Source organism: Scatophagus argus, chromosome 7 (assembly GCF_020382885.2).
Source record: "Scatophagus argus isolate fScaArg1 chromosome 7, fScaArg1.pri, whole genome shotgun sequence".
In the NCBI taxonomy this organism is placed as follows: Eukaryota; Metazoa; Chordata; class Actinopteri; family Scatophagidae; genus Scatophagus; species Scatophagus argus.
Genome location: NC_058499.1, coordinates 25,053,872 through 25,080,610, shown reverse-complemented (window position 1 = coordinate 25,080,610; position 26,739 = coordinate 25,053,872). Strand labels below are relative to the sequence as shown.

Here is a 26,739-nt window from a genome sequence, read left to right as displayed (position 1 = left end):
GGGTCGCGGGGGAGCTGGAGCCTATCCCAGCTGACTACGGGCGAGAGGCGGGGTACACCCTGGACTGGTCGCCAGTCAATCACAGGGCTGACACACAAAGACAGACAACCACACACTCTCACACACACACACCTAGGGTCAATGTAGAGTAGTAGTAACACACAGTGCACTGCAGTTTGTTTCGTATGGGGCTGCATAGCGGCAGAACAGACAGAGTGCCCATGCTGACCTGTGTTCACTGCCAATAGCGTCTACAATGGGTCTGTGAACATCAGAACTGGACCACAGAGCAATGGAAGAAGGTGGCCTCATCTAATGAATCATGTTTTCTTTTCCATCATGTGACATTGCGTTGCTTACCTGGGGAAGACATGGCACCAGGATGCACTATGGGAAAAAAGGCAAGCCGAACGAAGGCAGTGTGATGCTTTGTTTAATGTTCTGCTGGGAAACCTTGGGTCATGCCATTCATGTGGATGTTACTTTAACATTTACCACCTAAGCATTGTTGCTGACCAATTACACCCCTTCATGGTATTCCCACGGTATTCCCTGATGGCAGTAGCCTCTTTCAGCAGGATAATGCACCCTGCCACACTGTGAAAATGGTTCAAGAATGGTTTGAGGAACACAACAATGAGTTCGAGGTGTTGACCTGTCCTTCAAATTCTTCAGATCTCAATGCAATCAAGCATCTGTGAGATGTCCTGGGAAAACTGGTCCAATCCTTGGAGGCTCCACCTTGCAACTGACAGTATTTAAAGGATCTGCTACAGACGGCTTGGTGCCAGATAGTACAGTATACCTTTACAGGTCTAGTGGTGTTCATGCCTCAACAGGTCAAGGCTGTTTTGGTGGCAAAAGTGGGACCCTCTCAATATTAGATAATAATGGCTGATTGGTGTATGCATAATTTCCTTTTATATGTACTTTTGATACATTTCAGATCATTTAAGATTTCTACTGAGGTACTATTCATATGGGTGCACTTTTGCCACAGTACTATTTTAGTACAATACCTCAAAAATGACTTTTGGGTACATTTCACAGCACTGCTTATATTCTATAAAAAGAAGGTTGGTTGGTTCCAACAACATAACTTGTATTCTAAGCGCAGTTGTAAACGTGATTTATTGACAAGAATAACCACCATCATTATCATCAGTCTGTGCATCTGTGTGTCCTCATTTTACAACATCGATATCATGCGGTGTTACACCCAGGTTTTAGTCAAACCAACAGCATACAATAACTCCTATACAAACATACATACATACAGTATCTACACAGGATATCATGTCACGTACAGTAGATCCCCATGATGTTAGAATCACAAAAGTGGAAAGGACACTTTGTGGTGGATCAGAATTTCCTGTGGTGCACCTCAGATGGCTGGCTCAGAACACACAGTGGACACAGTGTTCAGGTTGCCACTGATTTTGATTCACTTTAGTGTGGTCCTGTACGAAAAGACTCAAAAATTCAACTTTGCAATCCATCATAGTGAATTTGTCTGCTTGTATTGTGATGTAAAATTTCTGTTGCATGAGTGGATCGTTTTCATCCATCCATTGCAAAATTAGTGGAAGACAATAGAAGACAATCTAAAAGGAAGGGATTGAGATATTTAGTCAAGAAATGGTTTGTCCTATTTGAAAGATGCGTGCTTTGTAAAGATATTCAGTACTTTTAACCATTTTCATGCTAAAATGTAAAACTGTATACCATGTTGCCCTGCATTTTTATCTTCCCTAGATTACCACAGTTCTAATGATTTTGTTTTTCATTCACATATGTGTTCAAAATCTTACAAAATGCTGCATTGCAACCATCTTACATTAACATTTTCCCATAGAAAACTGGTGTAATATTGAGCAGTTCTACATGCAATCATTCAAACGGCACTAGACCCCAATGGTTGACTGAATGAAAGGAAACACCAGCTACACATACGAGTTAAACTTTAGTTGTCCTGATATCAGCTCTCTTGACTCTGAGTGACATTATTTAACATTCCATGGCAGCCATCTTAGGTGCACCAAGTCATAACCATCTACATGACAATTCATCTGAATGAGATCTCTTTAGATTCTGTGATTGGAGACACAGAAAGTTAAAACAGAGGACAGTCACCGTCACTACACTAGAAAAAATAAAATCAAATAGGCACTGTTTTGAACACAAAAACATTTCCATTGACTTCACCTGCTCAAATCTGTTCATATCATAAAGTTGAGTGGATTGTGCTGATGTGTTCTGATTGGACGGAATTCCAAATCCTAAAGTTTAAATCCTGGATCCTAAAGCTGCATCAGTTTAATTTCAAATCATTTGGGAGCAGCAAGATGAGCTGACACAAAAGAAAGAAACACGTTACCACGTCGCTAAAGCAGTCATTGATATTGTGTTTGTCTCTTTACACACACAGCAAACACAGACCAATGTCCGGTTTCCACCAGCTCCCTATCAAAAGCCAAGTTCAGTATTTTTTTTTTTTCAAACATATCTAAGATTAAATAAAAAAGCAAAAAATGGACAATCAATGTCTGATGAGAAATCTTTCCACAATGACCTGACCCTATCTCGGATCCCAGATTTGAGCAGGCAATGCAAGGAAAGTATGAGCTGAAAGTGATGTGAACAGACTGGGAAATGACGGCACAGTGATCCACCATCCCACCAGTCTGTTTAGTTACACAAACAGTAAATTGCACAGCGTCATTTGGGCCTTGTTATTACACAGAGTTTAAGAAATTATATCATTGCTCGGGAGCCCTGCATGTAGTTGGAACCACATTTGAAAGAAGAGAAATTCCAAGCAGCAAAAGGAGAAATGAGGCACCTTAACAGCAACTCCAAAGGACTTCAGTGGTAGATTGTCAAGCCAGGGGGGTTATAAGATATAGAATTGTATTTGTATATATATTTTTTTGGAAACATCAATCTGTCCTCATCTGTGCAAATAAACAAGCAGATCCATTTGTTTATTATATATTCCTTTAAAGCACTGCCTTTTTCTTTACTGTTAAGGATGTCAAGGATGAAGATAATTTAAAGACAGAAGATTTACCTGCTATTCATAAACATGTATGAATTGCATTTTTTTTTGTTTAGCATATCTGCCTTCTAAACAGATGACCTGGGTTCGATTCCAGGCCAATGTATTGAGCCACATCGGAAAGAATGAAATACTTGTCTTAACCGAAACTGGTTTGATGTAGGACATTGAGGTTTAAGCTCAAGCTGAAGTTCTCATGAACACGTCTGCAACTGGAACTCTAGTTTGTTATTCAATACCCAGCAGCTAATTGTGTAACCAAGTAAACACACTGATCAAGAGCACCAACACAACTGATCTCCTTTATCACCATTAGCATTTCATTTTGGTCAAATGAAAGATGAATGTAGTAAAGTTAGGGAGATGCATCTCATTGCACTCAAGCTTGATTATTCAGACACGTAAAATGCGACTTTTCCTGCTTCTTAAATTCATGAATAACTTAAAAATGTCCAAGCTATTCATACATTTTAAATTATACTTTACTATATTTGCTATACATAGCATACTCACACGGCTCCTACCAGTGACGTAAATTTTGTCATCAGAGGGTGTACAAGTAGGCTCTGTGGACATCCAGGTGCCTTCAGCTTTCTGTGATCGCATGGACATGTCTGCTATGCTACAACAAGCTACAGAATACATGCGTGTGTGTGTGTGTGTGGGCAAAACGGACCCCAGAAAGAAGCGTTGACAGGATTAACCATGCACCTGCACTGTCCACTGGGCCTGAACAAATACTCAAAAGACTATTGAAATCATAATATGGTCAAGTGCAAAAAAAAAAAAAAAAAAAAAAAAATCCAGATTGAAGAAGCTGCAATTTTTGATGAAGATAAAACGTATCACAACATGCTATTATGAATGAACGGTGCTGCTACAGAGATGTCTAGAAATTCTCCAGATGCAAAGGACCATGCTTGCATGGTTCAGACCCCAGCAAAATTACATCATCATCATTTTATTTTTTTTTTTCTGTGAAAATGACCATTCCCATCAGGCTCGACTTTGTTTAGTACTTTTTAGCAAACATTAGTTGCTGACACAGCAAATAAACATAATGGTAAGCATCTGCTGCTAATCATTGTGCACATGGTAGCACGCACTAGCATTTGCAACACTGCTGTGCCTAAAACCTCACAGATCTGCTAATGTGGTTGATGACTTCTGTTTTTGATAAATGCCTCAAAGTTAATCAGTTTCCAAAACTGTCACTGCAAGTTCACAAATTGATAATATAAATATTCTGTCATTAAAGTAACTCCAGAGTCCTGAAGGCTGTACAGGTTTCACATCCAATATCTATGTGTACTTGTGTATAAGTCGTTTTATCCCGTAAAATAAATCAATATCAGATATTTGAGTTTGAGCTTGGGTAGGTTTATATTACATTTATTCTCACTTATATGGAGCATCTCATGTGATCCTGTCCATCCAGAGGTATTTATATTGTGACATGGCCAACAGAAGGCTGAATGCAGCTAAGAAAAGAAATCCACCATGCAAGTACTTTGATGAAGATATATCTGTGGTCCAGGTTGTAGTGTAAGGCCAATCTTACAAGCACATAGTGAATCTTCACTACATAGTGTGGATGGAGAGAGTAGAGAGCTCTACTCTATGAAGATGTCCTCAGTGGGACAGGAGTAGCCAATGTGTTCCTTGTAATACTGCTGGAATGCTCTCCTGTGGGATGCCAGAGGACAGAATTAGGAAATGAAATGAGATAAGACATAATAACAAAACAAAACAGATGATTGACACTGCCTCGTCAGACTGACGCAGTCCCACTAATGCAGCCCCCACTGTCATTTTAACACTCTGCTTTGAAAATATTCACAATTTCTTTCTTTTTTGAGACAAGCTTTTGAGTTGTTCGTCCCTGAGGTTTGTGGTGAAATAGAGTTGAAAGAAAGCTTGTTCAATAAGCTCAGAGCTCAGGTGTTTTAACAAAAAATGTGTCCCACTTACTCTGGATACTTCCCAACTATCAGTGTTTCACCAGAAGTACTGAAATAGTCCCTGCGTTGACAGTTTTGTGGATGTGTATAACTACTGTACATGAATGACAGATACCACTAGGGGCAAGTCAGAAAATATGGTTAGAATATGAAATAGAATTAAATTAGGAATAGAATACAGTATGATAAGTCTTACCCTACAGATTCAGCCAGGGGGTGTAATGTTGTCTCTGACATCATCACATGACAGGCAAAGCGTTGTTGGTCAGGATGTTTAGTGATGAAACCGAAATACCTGCAGTGAAACAATAAGCATTACTCAGAAAACTCAGAAAACAGTTAAGAATTTTATTTACAAATACACAGTAAGCTTCAATTTGTGAGATTTACATCACTGTCATCTACACTAAATGCCATTAAACAGACTGTGAGAAAAGGTACAATTTAATATACTTTGATAGGTTTCTTGCATGTGTGTGAGAACTGATTAGATCAAATAATTTCTTAAGTAGCTTGACTTACTTGCTGTGTTTTGGATGACAGCCACAGAATGAGATGTTCTTCAGCTGGAAGAAATGAAAACACTGATCCCCCTGACAGACACACACACACACACACACACACACACACACACACACACACAGGGAGAGAGAGTGAGAAGATTAAAGTTTGAAAGAGTAAAGTGCATTGTTTGTATAGGTGTGTTTGAGTGGAGCCGAATCTGAATAAATATTGAAATATTTATCCAAACAGGCAGAGCATATTTGACATCATATCACCTTTTGTGAATAGCTTGTAGTTACTGCAGCTTGCCACCGTGAAGCGCTATACACCTAACTGTAGGTGTAAATAAAGCAGTGCACATACCCTGTGAGCAGAGTGACACTGGTCCTGAACACTGATCTTCACACCCTTCACACTGACCTCCAGCACACAGGCTGAGGGAGGCTGACCGGCTAACCTTCTGGAACATGCCACCTGTTAACACAAGCAATCAGGAAGTCAGTCAACAGACAGAAGCTCAGAGCTGCAACTGACATGCTCACTCAGGAGTAGAACAGTGCCTTTCAATTAGATGCTTTCACAAAAATTAAGACCCACTTACTTTAAGCCTAATAATCAGGAACACCTGTCAATCAGCAGCATGTCATTTATTAAATGACAAAAACATGGCTTACAATTTGTACTTTTTCACAATATTGTGGATCAAGTAGTGACAATAGGAAATTTTTGGGGCCCCAATAACCCAAAATATAGACATACTAATAAACAAAAATACATGGAAATATACATCAGTGAGGAGATTGGGAAAACAAGGAAACTATCCTGAGCCTGACCGATGCTGGAAGGTTTTGTATTGTTACACCCCTTGCTGAAAATGTTGATGGACTTATACGGTCTCAGTTTGCTCAACATCCCCAATTTATGCACAACAAATGAATTTAGAGATCTGTGTTATTTAAGAAAATGGCAATAGATGACTGAAGGACATTAGTGGTGTTTCTGTAGATATTGTGGTTAGCTGTTATGTAATGATTTAAAGGTCATGAGAACAGGATGTTGTGGCATCTAGCAGTTTTGTCGCATATTACAGCCACCTGAATGCACCTCATTGTTACCTTATAGTGGCCCCTAAAACCACAAAAAGACCTCTCTAAAGCAAGTGTGTAGAAACATGGCAGTGCAACTTGGTGTACGCTGTGGAAGAGGACCAGCTCCTCCTGTACACCCAATCTAAGGTGAAAACACAACAATTCTTACTTTTAGCTTATTATACATAAATGAAATGATATTTTTTTTATTTTAACATTATATTCCATTTCTGCCTGTAAAACCCAAGAAATCCTAAACACTGGACTTTTAATTTCAACTAAGACTTAGCAACTGTAAGAAGTTAATTATTCACCTAATCAGTATTCAAAACCCATACATTTGTCACAACAATGAGCCAATTTCACAAAATTAGGTGAACCCGCTGCAAAGTAAAAGAGTAAAATCTAGAATGTTAAGTGAAAACATGTGTCTTTACAAACTAAGCCTGAAGCTTAAGTAGTGTGCTCTGTGCTGTAATGTTCTTAAGAAGGATTTGGTCCCACTGAAAGCTTTAGAGGAAGCTCAGTGATTAACTGCAACAGGTACAGCTCTCCAATTATATAACGCATTGGATTCAAACCACTTAAAGGGCCAGTTCACCCAAATCTCAGCTAGTTTTGCTTGCCTTGGTTTTGAGATATCTGCCTCTGAGAATTCTGCTACCACCCCAATATAATAGGTGGAGGAGGACATGAATAAAACTTCCCAAAATTTAATTGATTGCAGTTTCACAGGATACTCCAAAGACTTCAGTGTACAAAATCAGATTCACTATTGCAGGGTAAAAAACATACAGTAACATGCTGTTTATTAATGTGTCTGGCAACATGAAACTAGCAAAGATGTTTAAGTGGTGCAAGAGCCATCAACCAGCCAGTTAAAATACAACCGCCATCAAACAGCCACATGGCTGGAGCTCCTGCTGCGGTCCTGCTCGAAACTCACTGCGATTACTACTGTTTAGTCATAATCTATTTGAATTCTGTTACTACTCTGTACAGTTACTACCATTATTACTGTTACTAATACTGCTATCATAATCACCTCCTTCTCTCACCCCCCACCCCCCTCTCCCTCTCTCTCCTTGTCTGTCTCTCTCTCTCTCTCTCTCTCTCTCTCTCTCTCCCTCTCTCCCTGTCTCTCTCCCTCTCTCAACCCAATCAGTCAAGGCAGATGGCCGCCCATCTTGAGCTGGGGTCTGCTCCGAGGTTTCTGCCTTCTAAAAGGCAGTTTTTCCTCGCCACTGTCGCCAAGTTGTTGTGAATTGGCGCTATATAAATAAACTGAATTGAATTGAATTGAATTAATAAGAGCATTTGATATGCCTCTCCAACCCACTGCAATCTGGAGAACTGTAGTAAGTTTTTCTTAATGAGTAAAGGCCTACAACAACACTGAACTTGAATTAAGTTCTGTAGGTTGTGCTCTGGACACCAAATGATCAACAGCACATGTAGTGAAGGTGACAGTAAACTAAAGATCACTTTTTCAGGTTGACAGGTTAAAGCTGCATTCATTTCCTTGTTGTGACCATTTGGGAGTAGAGGAAATCCAAAACAAGGTCATAGATACACTGCCCCATTCTGTCATCCTATAAAGCTTTTATGGATAATATGTGAGCAAACAGTTGCCTATTTGCACATTCAGCTGAGACGGCGCAACCTCAGCATATTGGAGTTGTGCTTGTGTCCACCAGAAAAAAAATATTCATCTTTTTAGTTCATAAATGCATCTGGTAGCTTGCCTACATTTGTGAATTGGTCTTACATCCATCCATCCATCCATCCATCCATTTTCTATACCGCATATCCGTCAGGGTCGCAGCTGACTATGGGCGAGAGGCCCCGCCTCAGCCTGGACTGGTCGCCAGTCAATCGCAGGGCTTTGGTCTTACATGTATAGTCAATATTATTGTCAGAAATATCAAAATGTAAAATGTAAGTCACTTGAGGTGGTTCAGGCATCTGGTCAGGATGCCTCCCAGATGTCTCCCTGGGGAGGTGTTTCAGGCATGTAAATCCAGCAGGAGATCTCAGGGCAGACCCAGGACAACGGTGAGGAGACTATGTCTGTCGTCTGGCCTAGGAACACCTCGATATCCCCCCAGATGAACAGGTGAAAATTGACTTGAAGAGCAGGTTGCTGAGACTGCTGCCCTTATGACCCAGACCCGGAGAAGCAAAGCGAATCGAAATGAAACGAAACAGGATAGGACCTTTTAAAAAGAACACCCCTCATCATTTGTTTGTTTGTGATCACCGGATAAAGACTGTTGTCTTTATTTACCACTATATCCCAGATGATTAGCTTTCAGGGTATGGTTCTGATGTTTTTATGTACCTTTTGCATTGCTGCACACAGCACATCGTTGCCTTTGTGGATGGGGACCTGAACTGACCCCAGAAATCGGACAAGGAACTGTTCTATCCAATCATCTTTCTGGACTGGGAGAGAAGAAGGAAGAACATAGAAACATTAAATCATGAAATGTTGGTGAATGGGTTATTCTATTTTTTCTGTTCATTTATTTGCAAGGTACCTTGGCTAATATCTTTAGCAATCTTGACAACGTAGAAGGCAGGAAATATGCCGGTAGCTCCAGTCCTCATGTTGTATCCCTGACACCACAGGTCCTCAGACTGGTCCAGCATTAACACTGGATCATCTGTTTCTAGGCACAGCTCATCTGCATGACGTGGGACAAATCTAAAACAAGCATGAACAAAAAAAGACAAGTTTCAGTTATATGTATTTATTTGGACATTTGGATAGTATATAGACACAATTATTTTGTGTCAAGTCATATGTACTAACCTGTACACAGCTCTGTGGCTCTGCTGTCTCTCCACTCCATCCAAAACACAGGAGAACAGACCAAATAACCCAGCACCTGAATGACACAGCAATGATATTATACTCAACAGCTTTTATATTGTTTCACTTTCATTCTTAAAGAAAAAAAACCCCAAAATTTCCAAATTTGAGTGACTGACTGTTACTGAGGAATGGAAAGTCTAAATCGACGTAGCCTTGTCCCAGACCTCCGATGTCAGATGTGTTCACCCATAGGTGTTGTTCTGGACCTGTACATGTAAGTGTTCTTTATGGACGCCTCATTCTAACATCTCTGTGGACCCCACAGGAGGGCTCTGAACACACAGTTGCCTCAGTTCTACACTTCTGGTTTGAAAAACATTTTATTGATCTTTTCAGGTTATTGTAGGCAGTATTAAGAAGGAGATGTAGTGTTATAACTAAAAAGAAATTTACTTGTGAGAGTTCTTCAGTTTGTGGAACTTTACTGGCGTTTCACACAGAAATGTAGGGCAATCTTTTCAGTAATCAGAGGCGTGACCCCTGAAATCTGATCGGCTATCCCAAGTGCCATCCCATTATCTTAAACCAAGATCGGCTGTGTGCCCCATGAAAGGCAGGAACTTGGTTTGAATCAACTGTTTGATGAATATTTTTGAAAGTGCCTTGTTTTGTTTTGTTGCCTACTTTTAGAGATACAATTTCTTTCTGAGGGTTTATACATAATGTATGTGTTGTGTTGACCCTCTATGTCGGGATGTGATTTCTTGGACTACTTAGCTTTTGAATCTATTAAATGTACTTATTGTAAGTCTTAAGCTTTGGATAAAAACATCAGCTAAATGAATGTAATATGAAAAAAAGTCGAAGAAATTGTAAGACATTGTAATGTTGGTAATTAAAGTAGGTATAGGAAATGGTAAATTGAAGCTTTTCTGATGTGTGTAAGCATGCACTTCATGCCACTCCTACATAAGTCAGTATATCACTTTGGCTACCCAGTTAAAAAAGTCTGGATAACCCCTTCTAGTAGCTACTTTCTGCTACTCCTGTCTGGAGTTACTCCCTTACATGTAAAACATAATCTACCCCTGCCCCCTGGCAGCTACTCACTATAACTGGTGACTCAGTAAACACTGCTGCTTCCATGTAGACTGATAAACTACCACAATACCAACTTCATGTTCTGGTCTCAGGAACTAATTCCACAACCAATATGTTTTGGCAGGCATTCTTTGGATTTAAACCTTTGTCACATTGACAACAAAAGATTCAACAGCAGCTAAAATAAAAAGGTTGTAAGCAATAATACACATAGAGGTGATGAACAAAGTTAATGTCCAGCCTACATGTCAACCCAGGATTATATCAAGACTACACTATATCATTCCTTTTTCTGCCATGCATTTTTGGTATGTCAGTGCATATACTGGTAACTGAAAGATCAATCATGTTACCTCTATTTGTCTTCACTATCTGTACAATATAAAACCTTTGGGGAGCTCTACTAAGATGTGTCACAACAGACTTATTTGTGATTTAAATAAATAATTAAAATATTTTTAGAATATACAAACCAGTGGCACTGTAATGGTTGCTGTTCTTGCCAAACAGGTTGAGGAACTTCCTGCTTTTGGAAGCGCCAGCTGTTCCTCCATTAGACTCATCTTCCTCTGAAGTTGTGGTTGATGTTACCTTGGACTGCTTACAGATCCTTGCCACAACTTCCCTCCTTCTCTTCACCTCCTCCTCCCTTCTTCTTTTCAAATCCTCTTCCCTTCTCCTCTTTGTCTCTTCCTCTTCCTTTCTTCTCTTTTCCTCCTCTTTCCTCCTCTCTTGGAGTTAAAAAACAAGGTTATTTTGACATCAGCAAGAAAAAAACAACCAGGGAAATAGAAAGTCAACTTCAATTAATCCTCCCTCCTGAGCTTAGACCTCCACAGTCCAAGACAATATGCAGTGTTCTAACCATGTTCCACAAGGCTTACTACTGGGTCCTCTTTTTGCTGATGGAATGACATTCATTTACAAAGCATTAGAGTGTTAAGGCACTCACATATCAAGGTTTGATACAGATACATTGCTGCATGCAGACGGATATTAATTGAGGACATCCTTTCATTAGATGTACAAACTGAAAAATGAAGCTGAAATGGCGACAGAAGGTGTACACATATTTTGGATATGCTTTTGTATTCCATATTTATATGAGTCCTTGTTTGTTTTTATGTTTCTGTTGATATGTACCATGAGACATAGAAGTATTCCACTTAATCTAGGTAAAAGAAGAAAACAACATACTGTAGTTCTAAAAGCAGTGAAAAAACGAATTTCTTAATTAGCCTTTTGTATGGTCATATTGGTGACAACCAGTGGGATCCAATATGAACATATAATTTTTGGTAAAAGTTGGAACAATTTAGCCTTTTAAATGTGACAGAAATGTACTTGGCCCAGTCAGAATGAATTGGTATCATTACCTTGCTTCTTTGCTGCTTCCCTCCTCTTCCTCTCCTCCTCATACTCTGGGTCTTCCTCCTCATTGGCTGACTGATAAATCGTCTCTGCGTCGCTGTCATCATTGTGCTCGTTGTAACCATGCAAGCAGTGCTTGAGGCTGACCAGCTCCAACTGAGCATGTTCATCGACCACCAGAGTGTATTTAACAGAGTCATAATTTAACCCTGCTGTGGCTTCACTCTTTGGTACAGTCTGAGCATCTGCACAGTCTCCCTGAGTGACAGAGTTGGTGTCATCCACCTTAATGTTATTGTCACCTTTTCCTCCTCCTATGTCCAGCTCTGACTTGGTATAGTCCAGCTCCGTTTTTTCATTATCTGCAAGGCAGTGAGTCGGACCATTCTCGACGTTCATGCAAGGAGTCGGATCTCCCTCCCCATCTTCTTCGCTGATGTCAGGGTTGATGCGGTGGGGTAGAGAGGGATGCAGGGGCCCTGGTGGGGGGCCCTCTGTGTCTGAACTGAGGGACATTCTGTTTGACCCTCCCTCACTGCTGGACCTGGAGAGAACGGGGGGATTGTCCTGGGTCCTGTCATGGTTTTGGCCTATAAACACAAGATATGGACAGTGGGTAAATGTAAGGACTAACAGAGCAATTCATGAACTGCTTGCAAACAGTCTGAAATGTACTACTTCACATGTGTTACAATTTACCCTAAAGGGACATTTCACCCCAAAATCCAAACTACATATATATCCTCTTAACCATATTGCTATTTATCCATCTAGACTGTTTTGGTGTGAGTTGCTGAGTTTTGGAGATATCGACTGAGAAGCTTGCCTTGTCTCGAACATAATGGAACTAGAAGACACTTAACTTGCAGTGTTAAAAAAACCCATTTGAAAACTCAACAGCTTTCCAGGAATCATGGCCCAGGTTACTCAAGATAATCAGAAGATCGTACAGAGAGCAGTTTCATGTCGGAACCTTTCCTTTGTATCATATTGCAAATGCCAACCATATCAGCATGCAGAAGGAGGACTACATCTACTTATGGACGATAAGCTAGCTAAGTAGGCTAAGGTAACGCAAAGTAACTTCGTAGCTCAACAAGGAGGATGCGATGAATGCTTACATCAAGTCACAAGCACGAGTTTCTCTCATGGGTGTAATAAGCGAAATTCCAAAACAATCAGAGGTGGGGCCCAGTTCATACCTATGAAAGTTGCTCAGAGGAGCATAAAGCCCAAAAAAGGTGAATGTCCCGGATATTAAATTACTTCCATATTGTGAGGCCTACAGAGCTTGCGCACTAGTTGCTTCTGCCAGTTGAGTGGCTAACTTCCAGTTCAGCCCTCCACTAACTTCATTAGGGATAGCATGATTTAACCATGCACCTCTTCTAGACTTTCCAGATGTTATCAGATCAAATGGATGGAATTCTGATAGTAAAAGGAGTCATTTTATGTGATGCTCATAAAAATGTATCCACCATTTAACAAGTGTTTCTTTAACAATATATGCTTATGAGAAAAAGCCATTTGGGCAGATGTGCATCAAATGATATAGTAATTACACATCTTGATTATCTACGTCTTTATTTCTGTAAAGAGACATTGCATTTAGGTTTTTTAAATGTATGTTAAGGAACTTCCAGCACTACAAGTGAAGTGCCATGTCTTCCAGAGAAGGCAGACATCTCTACAGCCAAAACTCTGCAAGCCACACCAAACAAATCTAGATGACTAAAGAGCATTATAGGTAGAAAAAATATACCAACTTTCCCTTCTATAATTATATATGATTAGAGAAAAGGTAACTTCCCTAGAGAGGTCATTTGCAGCATGATCTTACAAAGAGAAGAATAAACTAGTAGTATTTAGCAGAAACAATCAAAAGAGCTTTTTTCAGACCCATGTTGAAATTAATAGTGCATTATTTCCCTTTATTTGTATCCCTGTAACCACCCGATCTTGGTGGGTGGGATTCGTTACCTTGGTGTTGGGTCTTGTCTTGGTTTCGTGGTGCTACAGGTGTACGTGGGACCACCATGGCTGTCAGATAAACTTCCTGGTTAGATGGCATGTTATTTGGCTTAAATCCCCCTCCTCTGTGACCCCCTTTAGCACCTACTTTTCCTTTCCCATCAGCCCCTCGGCTTTTCAGTCCATTTGCTTCTTTTGGCCTCTGATGTCCATTCCTCTCTTTCTCCTTCCCTTTGGACTCCTCACAGAGTCTTCCTCCTTTTTTGTCTTCCTTCCCTGCTATAACGCCATCCCTTCCTCTGATGTCCCCCAGGCTCCTCTCTCTCATCGCTGTCACTCCTCTTCCTCCCCCTCTTCCTCCCCCTCCTATTCCTCTCCTTTGACTCCTCTGTGTGCTGGAGGACTGTGCATGTGAGGCTCCAGACACCTGTCTTTCCCGTGGTCGAGCGCGAATGTCTGCACTGGTGGCAACGCCCTGAGTGTTGGCTCTGCTGTTGGTCCCATGGGCAGCAGGTGGTTTAGGGGCCGGGCGGCGCGTGACGTGCCGAACTTTGTCCTCTGCTTTTGGTTGAATAGCTGGTGGGGCTATATCTCCTTAACACACACGAAAACAAACAAAAGTATCAGATTATGAATGACGCATATGGGAGAAGATTAAGAAGTAGAGGATTATCAAAGAAACCTAGAGTAAGCAGTTTATCCTGCAGAAGTTGTACGCAAAAAGAGAAAAAATTCACGCATTAAAATGAATCAAGAATATTTTCTTTTCATTCTTGAAGGTTTATTGTCACCCTTGCACCCCACACACACAATTCATTCCAAAACATGCAAGTAATTTAATGTAATAATCAGCCAGTTATGAAGTCCTGAAAAGACTGGCTCATTAGAAATTTCCCAAATTTTAATGTCTTACCAAAATGATTTAAAATTGCTTCTGTTCATTAGGTTTTAAAGGATAGACTAGTAATTTAATATTGCACCTTTATGAAGCTGGGGAACTCAGAGGATTACGCAAAGAATGGTCAAAGTGAAAGAGGCAAAGCTCTATGGTAAGCAAAGCACTAAAAACACTGGTCCCTACATTCCCAAGAAGGCAAGTTGACAGCATTTCATCATTAGCCCCCCGTGCTCTAATAAATGCTTGCATCTGGAAAAGCTACTTTAGTGACACAAAAGATATTATCCAACATGAAAGATTTTTTTCACAGGCTCCCCTGGTAAGTAAATTGAAAAACCCTGCCTGTTCCCATACTGCACAAACTCAGCTTTCTACTGAACTACTGAAAAGTGTCAAAGTGATTTATGGCATGTGAAAGCTTCTTATGACACCAATGTTTCAGCTCATCAGCAGCCTTGGATAATGCTGTGTGCTACAGTGCTGAATCCATGTCAGCCAGAAACAACCAGAAATAACAAACACACTGACAGTAGAACTTAACATGGAGAAGTGTTTTTGTTGGTGAGGGTCAAAAGGTGTGTGTTGACCATGACTGAAGCCTGTCATTTTGGGAAATGTGATTGATTTGCTGTCCATGTGATTGTTTTGCTACGGGAAGAGAATTTTGGGGTAAACTGTTCCTTTAAACCAGCGGCTCCAAGGTGAGCAAAAAGCCATTGGAATATATGAGAAAATGAGATGATTCAAATCAGCAAAGTGATTTGTAATTTATACCTCTGGCACCCAATAGAAGATGTGTCCAGGATGTGCTTAGCCTAGCTTAGCACAAGGACTAAAAGCAGGGGGAAGCTACTAGTTTAGCTCTATCAAAGTGAAAATACACAAAATCCCACTTATTTACATGTTGCATCAACATGCTTACTAGCATAGCTGTCACAAGAGGTTCGTGAGTGGTACGATTTCAAAGGCCTTCGCACCTCTTCAGGGCTTTGCAATGCAGTCTTCTTCCTTTTCTGATCTGCAAAGGCACTGCAACATACTGAGTCACACACGGAGCATGTCTGAATTTTAGGACGTGAATGTTCCAGACCTGTTCCACAGGCTGAGGATACTCAGAGATTTAATACCAATGTTCTGTTACCTCAAAAACATGGAGCAAACTTTTCTCAGAAGTGAGACTGTGGCATTGTGATAGTGCAGCAGAGTGTGTGAACTTGCTATTCTGTCCATTTAAGAGGATGTCGCATCCAAGACGAAATGCACAGACATTAATGCTGAGTGTGCTGCCAAGAAAGCATGAAAAGCGACTTTCACATTTCATTCCATTAAGCTTATGGTGAGCCCAACTTATTAATTAACACATATAGTGTGAAAGGACTGCTCACAGTTCTGCCCTCTGAAAATGTACCACCGTAGCTGTCAGATAACTATTTTCTGTGGCTTTAACTGAAAGTGTTGAAAGGAGGATACCATAAACATTACTGCTGTGTGCATAATGCTGCTTAAAAGTTGCACATGATTTTTCTGGTTGAACATAATGGTGTTTAAATAATGTATACAATGATGTTAGCTGTGCTTAGTGAGCAAAGTGCACTTATGTTCATATTTATTTACCTGTTTAATATTGTTGTCCATGTACAGCAATGTATTTCTGTGCTGAGCTATTTAACTTGAACCACTATGGTTCATGTAAGGGATGAGGGCCTCCTAAGCTGAATTTGGACATGGCCTCCCACTAGAAAATCATTTTGGTCAAAACGTCTTCCCCGGCTGCCCTGCGTAAAATCATCTCTATAATCTGTATCTATAGCATTTTTATATTTTGAGGGTCAGAGTCCTCTTGCATTTTCTTTTCTTTTCTTTAAGGAACAAGTTATTCTTGGTGACAGAGCTTCATTACCGATTCTGTGTGAATGTAAATTCTGTGGAAATAAAGTAAGGGTGTAATGTTGTCTTTGTACATTTTTTTCACACTCATTATATCCATATATATATTCATATATCCAGTATCCATACCCGTAATGTGTGGGGAGGAAGAGTGGGAGTCCTTCCAGCTGTCCTTCTTGCCTAAAGAGTTGTTGTTGATAGAGTCCTGGATAGAGTGAAGAAGACAGAGCAGCGGTGTAAGAACAAAAACCAACACATGACTGGATTATCTCTCTCTCTCTCTCTCTCTCTCTCTGTCTCTCTCACTCACACACACACATACACACAAACAAAACTCCCATATTGTGCAAAATACCAAGAAATCTATTTGCCAGCGAAAGGCTTAATCAGCATTGTGTGAACTTGTTTGGCAAAGGCTTCAATGTAACGAACATTAGCTTGAGTGTTAACATTCCCGTCTGATCCTCTCTCTCTTTCTGATGGCATCATTGCCAGGAAGAGGAGGGAGCATCATCATGAACTACACAGAGCAGCTGACTCACTTACTGATATCCCATGATGCATCTGTTTTCCCTGTTTCACACCCCTTTCTGTTACTAAGGTGACTGTGTGTGTGTGTGTGTGAGAGAGAGAGAGAGAGAGACCGACAGAGTGAGAGAGATAGAGAGAGATAGAGAGAGAGAGAGAGAGAGAGAGAGAGGAGAATCAAAACGTTCCTGTGTAAAGCACATCCCTGTCTCTGATGACGTCTTCCCTCAGCCTGACGTTACAGCAACAATGATTTCATTGTGCAGACGGAAATCTAACGGTGCCATTTTTGTTTTGTTTACTAACAACAGTCTGACACCCAGAAATATAAAATATGAGAAACAATAGACTGTATCAGTAATCTTCTTGGTGGTTTTAATCACCTGCTGCAGAGACTTCCTACCCTCGTCTATGCACAAATCAAGCCAGTTTGTGGAGTTCCCGGTCAAGATGCTTTCTATTGCTCCACTGCAACAGTTAACATGAACTTGTCACAGGAATTATGCCTTCTTACGTTTCTTTTGAAAAAATACTGACATTGCTGAGCTTACTTTGCAAGAGGAAACTTGCAGACACTGCAAATTCCCCCCTTATGGTGCCTCTGGGTATGAAAGAATGTCTTAAAAGTGCCTTTTGGGCTACATTTATGTTAGACAAAACATAAATAATAAATACATAAAAGTGTGGTGGACAAAATGTGATGCGGTGACATATCAGCTGTCCTGCATGCTAGTGCTAAAATGCTAAAATTAGTTGGTCTCCATGTAGCTCTAAATGATTAGTTAAGCATTTATATTACACAGGTGTGATAATTCTGAAATATGAGTCACAAAATAAAACCACCTGAACCTTAACAAAGGTTTGAGACTGTTTCACCATCTACATGCTGGCATCCCACTGCATTCAGCCGGTGTCCTTTTCATTCTATTTTACTTTATTTTATTTTTACCCCTGGCCTAGAAACAACCTGAGTCTTCCACTGCTTGCAGAAATGCAGTGTCGCTAGAAGTAACTTCCCGCTTCTTTTAATCCACACCCAGTTTGTTTTCATAGCCATGTTGACTTTATCATTCTAAAGTGTTGAAAGTGAATTGAAATGAGGAGAAAAAGACAACATCAGTTATATTGAATTGGTATGTAAATAACATCAAGACGTTCTGAATGAAATGGGTCCTCATTTACATGACATTTAAGAAATTAGATCAACACAGAAGATCAGGCAGATGAGAAAATGTTCATGTGAATCATTTTTGGAAAGGTCATGTTGGTTGTTTTGAAAGACACTGACAACTAAGCAGCCTGCTCTGTCCTTCATGATGACAACTTGTTGTTCTCCTCTGCAAATTTTAGAGAATCCTTTATTCAGTTTGGCTTATTTTTCCCAAAGTGACTCAGTTAACAAATATTTATTGGACAAAAACAGAGTTCACTTAAACCGACTCTGAACGTCTTGACCTTTCAAGAACAATCACTTCCCACCAGCCACAGTCAGGCCAGCAGTAAGTGAGAAAAACCTAAATATACTGATTATCCATTTATCGGTTAATTTTTCCAAAAGACACGAGCTGAAAGTGCCAAGAAGATTTAATAAAGGCAGAGCCACTGTTTAATTAAATCAAACTGAAGTGGAAACCATTATCTGTACAGTTAATCTTTAAAGGAGCAGTTCACCCCAAAACATGAAAATTCAGTCATTATCTACTCATCCCCATGCTCATGGAAAGTAGTTTCTTAGTCCAAAAACATTTCTGGAGTCTCAAAACAAACATTGTAGGATTCTGCAAAACAAGTTCTTTTTTTTTTTTTTACATTTTATAATATCAAAATACAACTGAAGGAAAATATAAATACCAAGAAAAATATAAAATGCCTCCATATAGCTTTTACAGTTTTTTTCACATGAATTTGGGATATTGGGATATGAACACTCTGTGTAGTCCATTCATTTAACTGTAGATTTAGTGACTGAAGTTAATTTTACTTCTTTGTGCTTCTTTTGCTAAATGCCCAAAGATAGCTAAAAGAATAATACTTTCAAAAGCTAAATGCAGTTTAAATGAACGCATTTGAAACATGACAGGTGGTGTCGATAGGAGCTGAGTCACCCTGCAGGACCTTGGCCATACAGGCTGCTTGCAGTATAGTGTCCACTGCAAAAACAACATCCGTACACGGCTATCTGTCCTTACCATTTTACCAAAACAAATTGAGGAATTCTTATTGGCTGACAGGTGGGACGCACATCTGAACAGGTTTAATTCCTGGTATGTGGAACTCTGTCGATAGCTCTGTCCAGACACCAGACGGCTCCCATTCAAAGTGAACTTAAAATGACTTCCGGGCAGACATAACAGATCAATGCTTCTGCCTGTGACGCTGAATCGGCTGCCTCCCGTGTCACTCTGTAAACAGCAGTGAACGGTGTGGAGGCACCCTGTCGCCACAGAGAGCTCTTTCATTTATTAGATTAGATATTAGATCCTGGTCCTCAGCCGTGTGCTCCATCAGCTGTAGCAAGAAAAAAGGACATATGGCAAAATGCACCACACCACGCTGCGCTGTAATCTGTCACATTCACATTCTCCTTTTCAGCATGCCCATATTTGCGTATTGTGTGTCAACAGGGTTTGAATTTCCCACAGCAAAGCAAAGTCGTTTAATATCTCAGGTTTCAGTACAGGAGCGCACCATTGTTCAGACGAGCCTGCATGTACTGCTGCAACTTTAACAAAAATATAGATATATGTATATAAGTTTCAAGTACCTCTAAGTCAGTTTTTTCAATGCTGTCCTTGATTCATGCAAAACTGTATTTAAAGTCTGCATGAAGCAATTTTTAAGGCTTCCAACATCCAAATTATACAACTTGAGTGGATATATTTTGAGGTTATCATCTCATTAGCACAGAACTTCCTGTTTTGTTCCTCCGCTGCACCTCAATAGGGAGAAATTGTCCATGGAGACAGAAAGAGGAAAGTTTGTAAAATTCAGAATACAATTTTGCACAAAACAAGGAACATGTACTGCATCTATCGTCTACAATGAAATTGCATTAAGATGTGATCTTTTAATACCATTAACATGCAATCACGTTTTCCTAATAGGCGTCCCCATACAAATAGTACAGAACAAATTTTGAAATAATAAGTATTTTTATAAAGTACATCATTTTGTCATGTTTGTTATGTAATTTGACTGCTGAGTATTTTGTTCAAACCAATCAGTCGCAGATGAGTTATCCTATTTATCTGACATTACTTTCAGTCCGCACAGAGGCGGTAGTGGTGAGCAGGAGTAATCAGCAATTAGCTAGAATGGTTTGACATTTTGATAAATACACATATTTGCTTTTCTGTTGAGAGTCAGATGAGAAGATTGACAGCACTTCTGTACCTCTGCAGTAAATATGAAGCTACGCGGGGGACACACTTATTTGACAGGCTCTTAGTATAATTAACCATATAACAAATCAGCCTCTTTGTCAAATATTTGCATGAAAAATTCTCCCAAAAGTACCAAGATGTAGGTCACATGGCTGTGAGACTGACAACTCACTGCCACCATGGTGATATCCTCCCCAGCTTCACCCTCTCAACTAAATATGGTCATTTTCTGGCAACAAAATGGCGAAAAATGTAATACCAAAGTCAAGGCTTCAGTGAATGACATCACAGTGGGTCTATGTTTCAATCCAACAATACTAACAATAGATTTAAAACATTTACATAATATTTACTGACCAGTAAGATTCAGTGTGAGGACATCCTTCCATCCATCCATCCATCCATTTTCTATACCGCTTATCCGTCAGGGTCGCGGGGGAGCTGGAGCCTATCCCAGCTGACTACAGGCGAGAGGCGGGGTTCACCCTGGACTGGTCGCCAGTCAATCACAGGGCCTCAGTGTGAGGACGATATAATATTTTATTTGAGGTTGAACCAGGAGGTAGAACATATGCTGCTCAGAGGCAATTCAATTGTTCTTGGACTTTCCTCAACTTCACTATATCCTGGCAGAAGTCCTTTATATACTGCATCTGTAATGCAACTCCTCCTACAGTGTCTGGATATTTATTCCATCTTAATTACTGTTTTTCCTTGAAAATGTGGCACATAAAATGAGTTTGAGTAAATATATCCACTCAACTTGTATAATTTGCATGTTGGAAGCCCTTAAAATTGCTTCATGCAGACTTTAAATACATTTCTGCATGAATCAAGGACAGCAAAAGGTACCAAGACCACAAACATAGCCAAGAGATCACAATGGTCAGTGGTGTTTGACTCACAGAGCCAGTCTGAAGGGGCCAATTATGGAACTGCATTTTTTGGCACTTGTGCATTGGCTGCTTTGTATAGCCTTGGAGGTTGCCACTAGCTGAATGCAAAGGTAAACACCTGGCTCTGAAGGTAACAAAATTTTCCAAGCTGCATATTTAAATCTCATTAATCAACAGATTAAACAATGTTTAATCCATAAAAATGGTGTCTGGTGCAAAAAAGACCTTATGGTCAAGATGTAGTCTTTCACTCATCAGAGTTGTTGGATTGGATAAGAGCCCTTCTGGTCCAGATTAAACAGGATCCAGTATATTGCAATGGCTCTGTCATTAAATTAAACAGAGTTTTGAAGTCCCCCTCCAGTCAATAAATTTGTTTTGCTTGTTCTACCTAGAGTTGATTGTTTGGGCTTCACTCTGTAGAATGATGCATGTGCATGGTCTGACATTGTAAGACTGTTTTCACATTTACTGAAAGCAGAAAGTTTCTTTGTGCTCGATGAAAATCTGACTTTAAGGCGTGTGCCTGTGAACTGATCTTCTGTTTGTTACAAGTAAAAGTCATGCATACATTTATTTGACTAAAGTAACTACAAAAGTACTTGCATTAAATATATGAAAAAGGAAAAATAAAGGCAATCTTAAGCAAAATCATGACCCATTTCGGAATGTTTTTTTCTCCTTCTTCTCCTTGTTGTTGTTGTTGTTGTTATTATCATTATTATTATTACTATTATCATTATTATTATATAGGATTATAATTATTAATCATGTTGCAACCAGTAAAAGTGAAGCTAATTTTAACTTCACACTTTAATGTGTAATAATATATGATATGTCTTAATACATGTATGGAGGGAAACATTAACATTATTCTGCTTATTCATTTTAGCGGGACGGTGACAGACAGTGATCTGTATAAACATCAGAGCACACTCTAATTTCAGAACTCTGAATCAGCTGATTAATTTTCTGCTGGGTGTTGATGGCTACCCACGCACACACACACATGTGTACACAAGAGTCAGTGGGTGTGAGGGCTTACAGTCACACATAAGTGATAGTGAGTGTTGTCAGGCTAATCCTGCTCCTGTGGTGAGTCCAGCTGGCAGGCAGGACAGGTTAGTGAGGACACAGTCTACAGCAGCCAATCACATTGCTAATCACCACACAGCAGGTTTGATTAACAGATGCAGTGGGTCTGATGACACATGGACAGAGCACATGATCAGTGCTACGCTGGCTGTTTATGAACTGGTCCCAAAAATGTTTGGACTGTGTGTCATAACTGTGCATGAATATATAATTACATACTGTAGCATCATCAAGCACCATGTGACCAACAACCCACTACCATGTTACCACCATGGTGATGTCCTCCCCAGCTCCACGCTCTCACTTAAATATGGTCACTTTCTGGCTTCAGTAGTCTACAAACCAATGAATGACATCGCAGTAGGTCCATGTTTCAATTTTTACTGACCAATAAGTTTCAGTGTGAGGACAATATAATATTTTATTTGAGGTTGAACCAGGAGGTAGAACATATGCTGCTCAGAGGCAATTCAATTGTTCTTAGACTTTCCCTCAACTCCACTATATCCTAAGTCCTTTATATACTGCATCTGTAATGCAACTCCTCCTACAGTGTCTGGATATTTATCCTGCCTTAGTTACTGTTTTTCCTTTAGAATGTGACACATAAAATGAGTTTGTTTAGAATTGAAAAATGTAGTATGAAATATGAAAAGTGGTATGAAAAATTAATTTTAAGCTCTTCATATGCAAGACCTACACTATTTCAAGTCAGGTTAGTCTATCACACCTGACTGAAGCTGAATAATGTTGAATACTCTGTGTGTGCCTTAAATCCACTGAGACCAGGTCCCGGGTCTATAATGTGTTACTATATTAATGGCAGCAGCCTTTCTCAGCACACAGTGTATAGAAGAACTGATGACGCAATAACCCTATATCTGCCTGTCAGCATATCGTCTCCCTACTCTATGTCAGGTTACACTGGATCATTGACTATTGAATAATCTGTCACAATCAAATCATTTCGCTTCCGTAGAAGATCTTCACGTTACATTCACAGAGATTTAATTGCATTTCACATCTGCACAGTGATGCATATATGGTTTAGCTAATCTATATTTCCTCTTGACTTTACAGCATGTTTGGTGCACATGCAATAAAATCATGATGTCATGTTCCCTTGTAATGTTTCTGTCTCTTTAAGATTATGTAAATGTCCATTAGCCATTGCCAAGTCAACTCAGTTTTTTTTTTCATATAGCAGAATATCACAAATCACAAGTTTGCTATACAAATTTGTTTATACAGCATGCAATACCCATTATCCTTAACATCCCCAAGGCAGGAGAGGCCAGCTGCAGTATTTGAACCTAGGTCAGACTAGGCTGTAAAATTATCAGGAAAGCCAAAATGCTATATGGTATATATTGGCTATATGGGCTATATGGGCTAAATGCTATAGATAAAATTTGATTAAATAAAAAAAATATCGCTAAAAATTTGGTTCGATTACATTAGAAGAGGGCTACTGTAAGTTACACACTCTGCTAGTAGATCATTTTGGGAGTTGGGAGTAGATTTTTGGACGTTAACAAATGAAAGATTCTTTAACTATGTTAAAATCACTAAGGCTTTGCATTTTAATAGTGAGTGTTCTTGAATATTACATTTATCTCAGTGTATCTCAGTGATGACTAATGATTGGGGTCAAAATTTTTGCCTTCTACAGTTAGATTCTCAGTTTCCAATTTAGACAATTTCCTGCATTTGCTAGACTCCAGTTAATAATGAAAATGACAAACATCACTATTGGCAGATTAAATATATTAACAGTAGATGATTAACGCTATTTCTGTAATGGCTAAAATAATACCTTTTGATAAGAAGTTAAAACTGTGAAAGTCAAGAGGTTACACCTGTGAACTCAATGTGTCAGATTCTGTTCTGTCAGCTAATTAACATTTCATAATTCATCCACTGCTGTTTACTAAATTTTCAAGGTGTAGCTACTTATTAATTAGGTTTCTGCCTCCCACTTCCAACAAAAGGTGATTCCAGATGTTTTAATTCTTAATTTTGTGTTTTTACTACCTGTAAATGTTGAAAGCTACAGCTAAAATTGATAAGAGACTTGATCCTGTATTCAAAGTCTGATACTAGTCTATCATCTCACTTGTTAAATAAAAGATGATCAAATCTAACCATATGGTTTTTCTACTGTATTGACATTTGGGTCAAAAGCTGTCACAACAACCATGATTTCAAATAATGGCTCAATAGTACTCGAGGACACCTCCTCTCTTTATTGAGTGATTTGGATGTTGATGCTGAAGGGAAACCCAGGTCAAGCTGAAATGACCCTGCTCTGATCTGTACTGACAAAGTAAACAGGATGCAACTCATTTAAAAGGATACACCAGGAAAGTGCTAGTGCTAGTGCTGACTCCCTCCAGAGAGCACTCATTACCGAACGCTGCCTGAGGAGCCAAAGCTAGCTACTTTACAACCGTATATAATGTGTGCGTGTGTGTGTGTGTGTGTGTGTGTGTGTGTGTGTATATATATATATACTGTCTATTGAAGCTCTTGTTTCAATAGTACAGTCAGGGTCAACCCCCTCAACAGCTAATATGTCCTGTCAAAGTGTCCTTGAGCATCTCACTGAATGCCTAGCTGCTCACCTGCTGTAGGTCTATGGGAAAAACAAGCCAGTTACATGACTGACTCATGAAGACCTATACCTATATATAATATTGGTATTTGCCAAGAGTATTGTCACCAATACACAACACAGAAACCTATTTGCTGAAGTACAGCAACAAACAGCCACTGCCGAACCATTTTCAGAATGGACCCACTGCCACCAGCATACTGCCACACACACGAGCGTGCGTGTGCGCGCACACACACACACACACCTAACACAGATACACAGCTAGCCAATGCTGTCTCATTCTGAAGAAAGGATCCTCCCAGGAAATACACACACGTACACGCACAGTAACCTATTTATTCAGCTTGATGTTACTGCTACCTCATCCTGAATACAGTTCCCTCCCATTATCATCCACACTGTAACACATTTGCCCAGCTCATTTTAAAAACAAGGGATCCTCCCATCCTCCCTACCTGGGTGCCGGCTTGTGGCAGCTGTGGAAACAGAGCCAGGGTGGTTGGTCTCTTTGGTCGATATTTATCCATGACAGCACAGGTTGATCCCCCTCTGACAGGGGACAGCTTCCTCCCTCCCTCCTCCTCTTCCTCCTCCACCTTTTCTCCTCCTTTATTAAGCCAGCGCAGCAGCTTCTCAGCTCGGACAAGGCCTCCACCACCCTCCTCTGCCTCCCTTTCTGCCCCTTCTTCCTCCTCGGTCTTCTCAGCATCAATCAGCTCCAAGCTCTGCCTCTGGACACACCCCCTCCACTCACTCCTTGCACAGTCATTGGCTGGCCACAGTGTCACATCATCATCATCACCATCATCTTCCTGGCAAGAGCAGAGTGGAACAGAGGGGAGAGATAGAGAGACAGAAGGAGGAAGGAAGAGAGAGAGGAAGGGAGGTGAGTGGTATGGAATAGAGATTGGGTGAACAAGAACTGACAGAGTGAAGAAGGAAGGGAGGAGAGGGACACAGATGCAAAGACAGGGGGAGGAGGAAATCATAGCCAACCAATCAGAGCAAGGTATGACATCATCAGCTCATCTGTCTGTAGCATTTCTGTGAGTTAAGGCTCATAAACACTGAGTGTGCCTGTATTGTGTGTGTGTGTGTGTGTGCGCGCCTAACCCTGTCAAATAAGATTACACAGTACCAGTGATCCCATGGAAAGACAAAGGCAACAGGGCAGTCTTTAAACCAATTATCTAATGATTTAACCATCAAATAATTTGTCCAACAAGCCGGTCAATCAGTCAGCAAGCAGCTGAAAAACAAGTAAGCCATTCAGCCAATTAAAAAAAAAAAGTCAGTCAGAAAAAACGAACAATACAGCAAACCCATCATTTATCAATTCAGTCATTTACTCAGTTCACAAACTCCATTAGCCCAACTAGTCAGGCAAAAGATCACTACAGAACTGAGAAATAGTTAGCCTGTGAGGTAGCTATACTAACTAACATTCCAATCAGTTAGTCAGTCTACCAGTCATATAGCAAACCAGTCATATCAGGGAGTAATGTAGACTGATTGGTAATTTGAGGGCTTCGCCTTGCGGCTCAGCTCTCTCTTCACCACAAC

General features: G+C 40.0%; 1 protein-coding gene across 1 annotated transcript; it reads right to left on the bottom strand.

Annotated features, from left to right (window-relative positions):
- Positions 1-139: 139 nt before the first annotated feature.
- Positions 140-26,180, bottom strand: mapk8ip1a (mitogen-activated protein kinase 8 interacting protein 1a). The gene is made up of 12 exons (XM_046394423.1): positions 25,632-26,180; positions 16,787-16,862; positions 13,882-14,466; positions 11,907-12,491; positions 11,004-11,261; positions 9,427-9,502; positions 9,152-9,318; positions 8,953-9,056; positions 5,887-5,997; positions 5,542-5,612; positions 5,216-5,314; positions 140-4,744 (listed from the first exon to the last, which is right to left on the bottom strand). Exons 1-12 carry the CDS (start codon positions 26,163-26,165, stop codon positions 4,672-4,674), a joined length of 2,739 nt encoding a protein of 912 aa, XP_046250379.1. The 5' UTR covers positions 26,166-26,180; the 3' UTR covers positions 140-4,671.
- Positions 26,181-26,739: the final 559 nt, after the last annotated feature.

Bases quoted from the DNA above. Each gene is read 5' to 3' on its own strand.
- mapk8ip1a (XM_046394423.1), bottom strand. From the start codon at position 26,165: ATGATTTCCTCCTCCCCCTGTCTTTGCATCTGTGTCCCTCTCCTCCCT. The intron at 16,863-25,631 runs GTAGGGAGGATG...CACTCTATCCAG, and splicing joins TGCCACAAGCCGGCACCCAG to GACTCTATCAACAACAACTC. The intron at 9,057-9,151 runs GTACCTTGCAAA...CTTCTCTCCCAG, and splicing joins TGCTAAAGATATTAGCCAAG to TCCAGAAAGATGATTGGATA.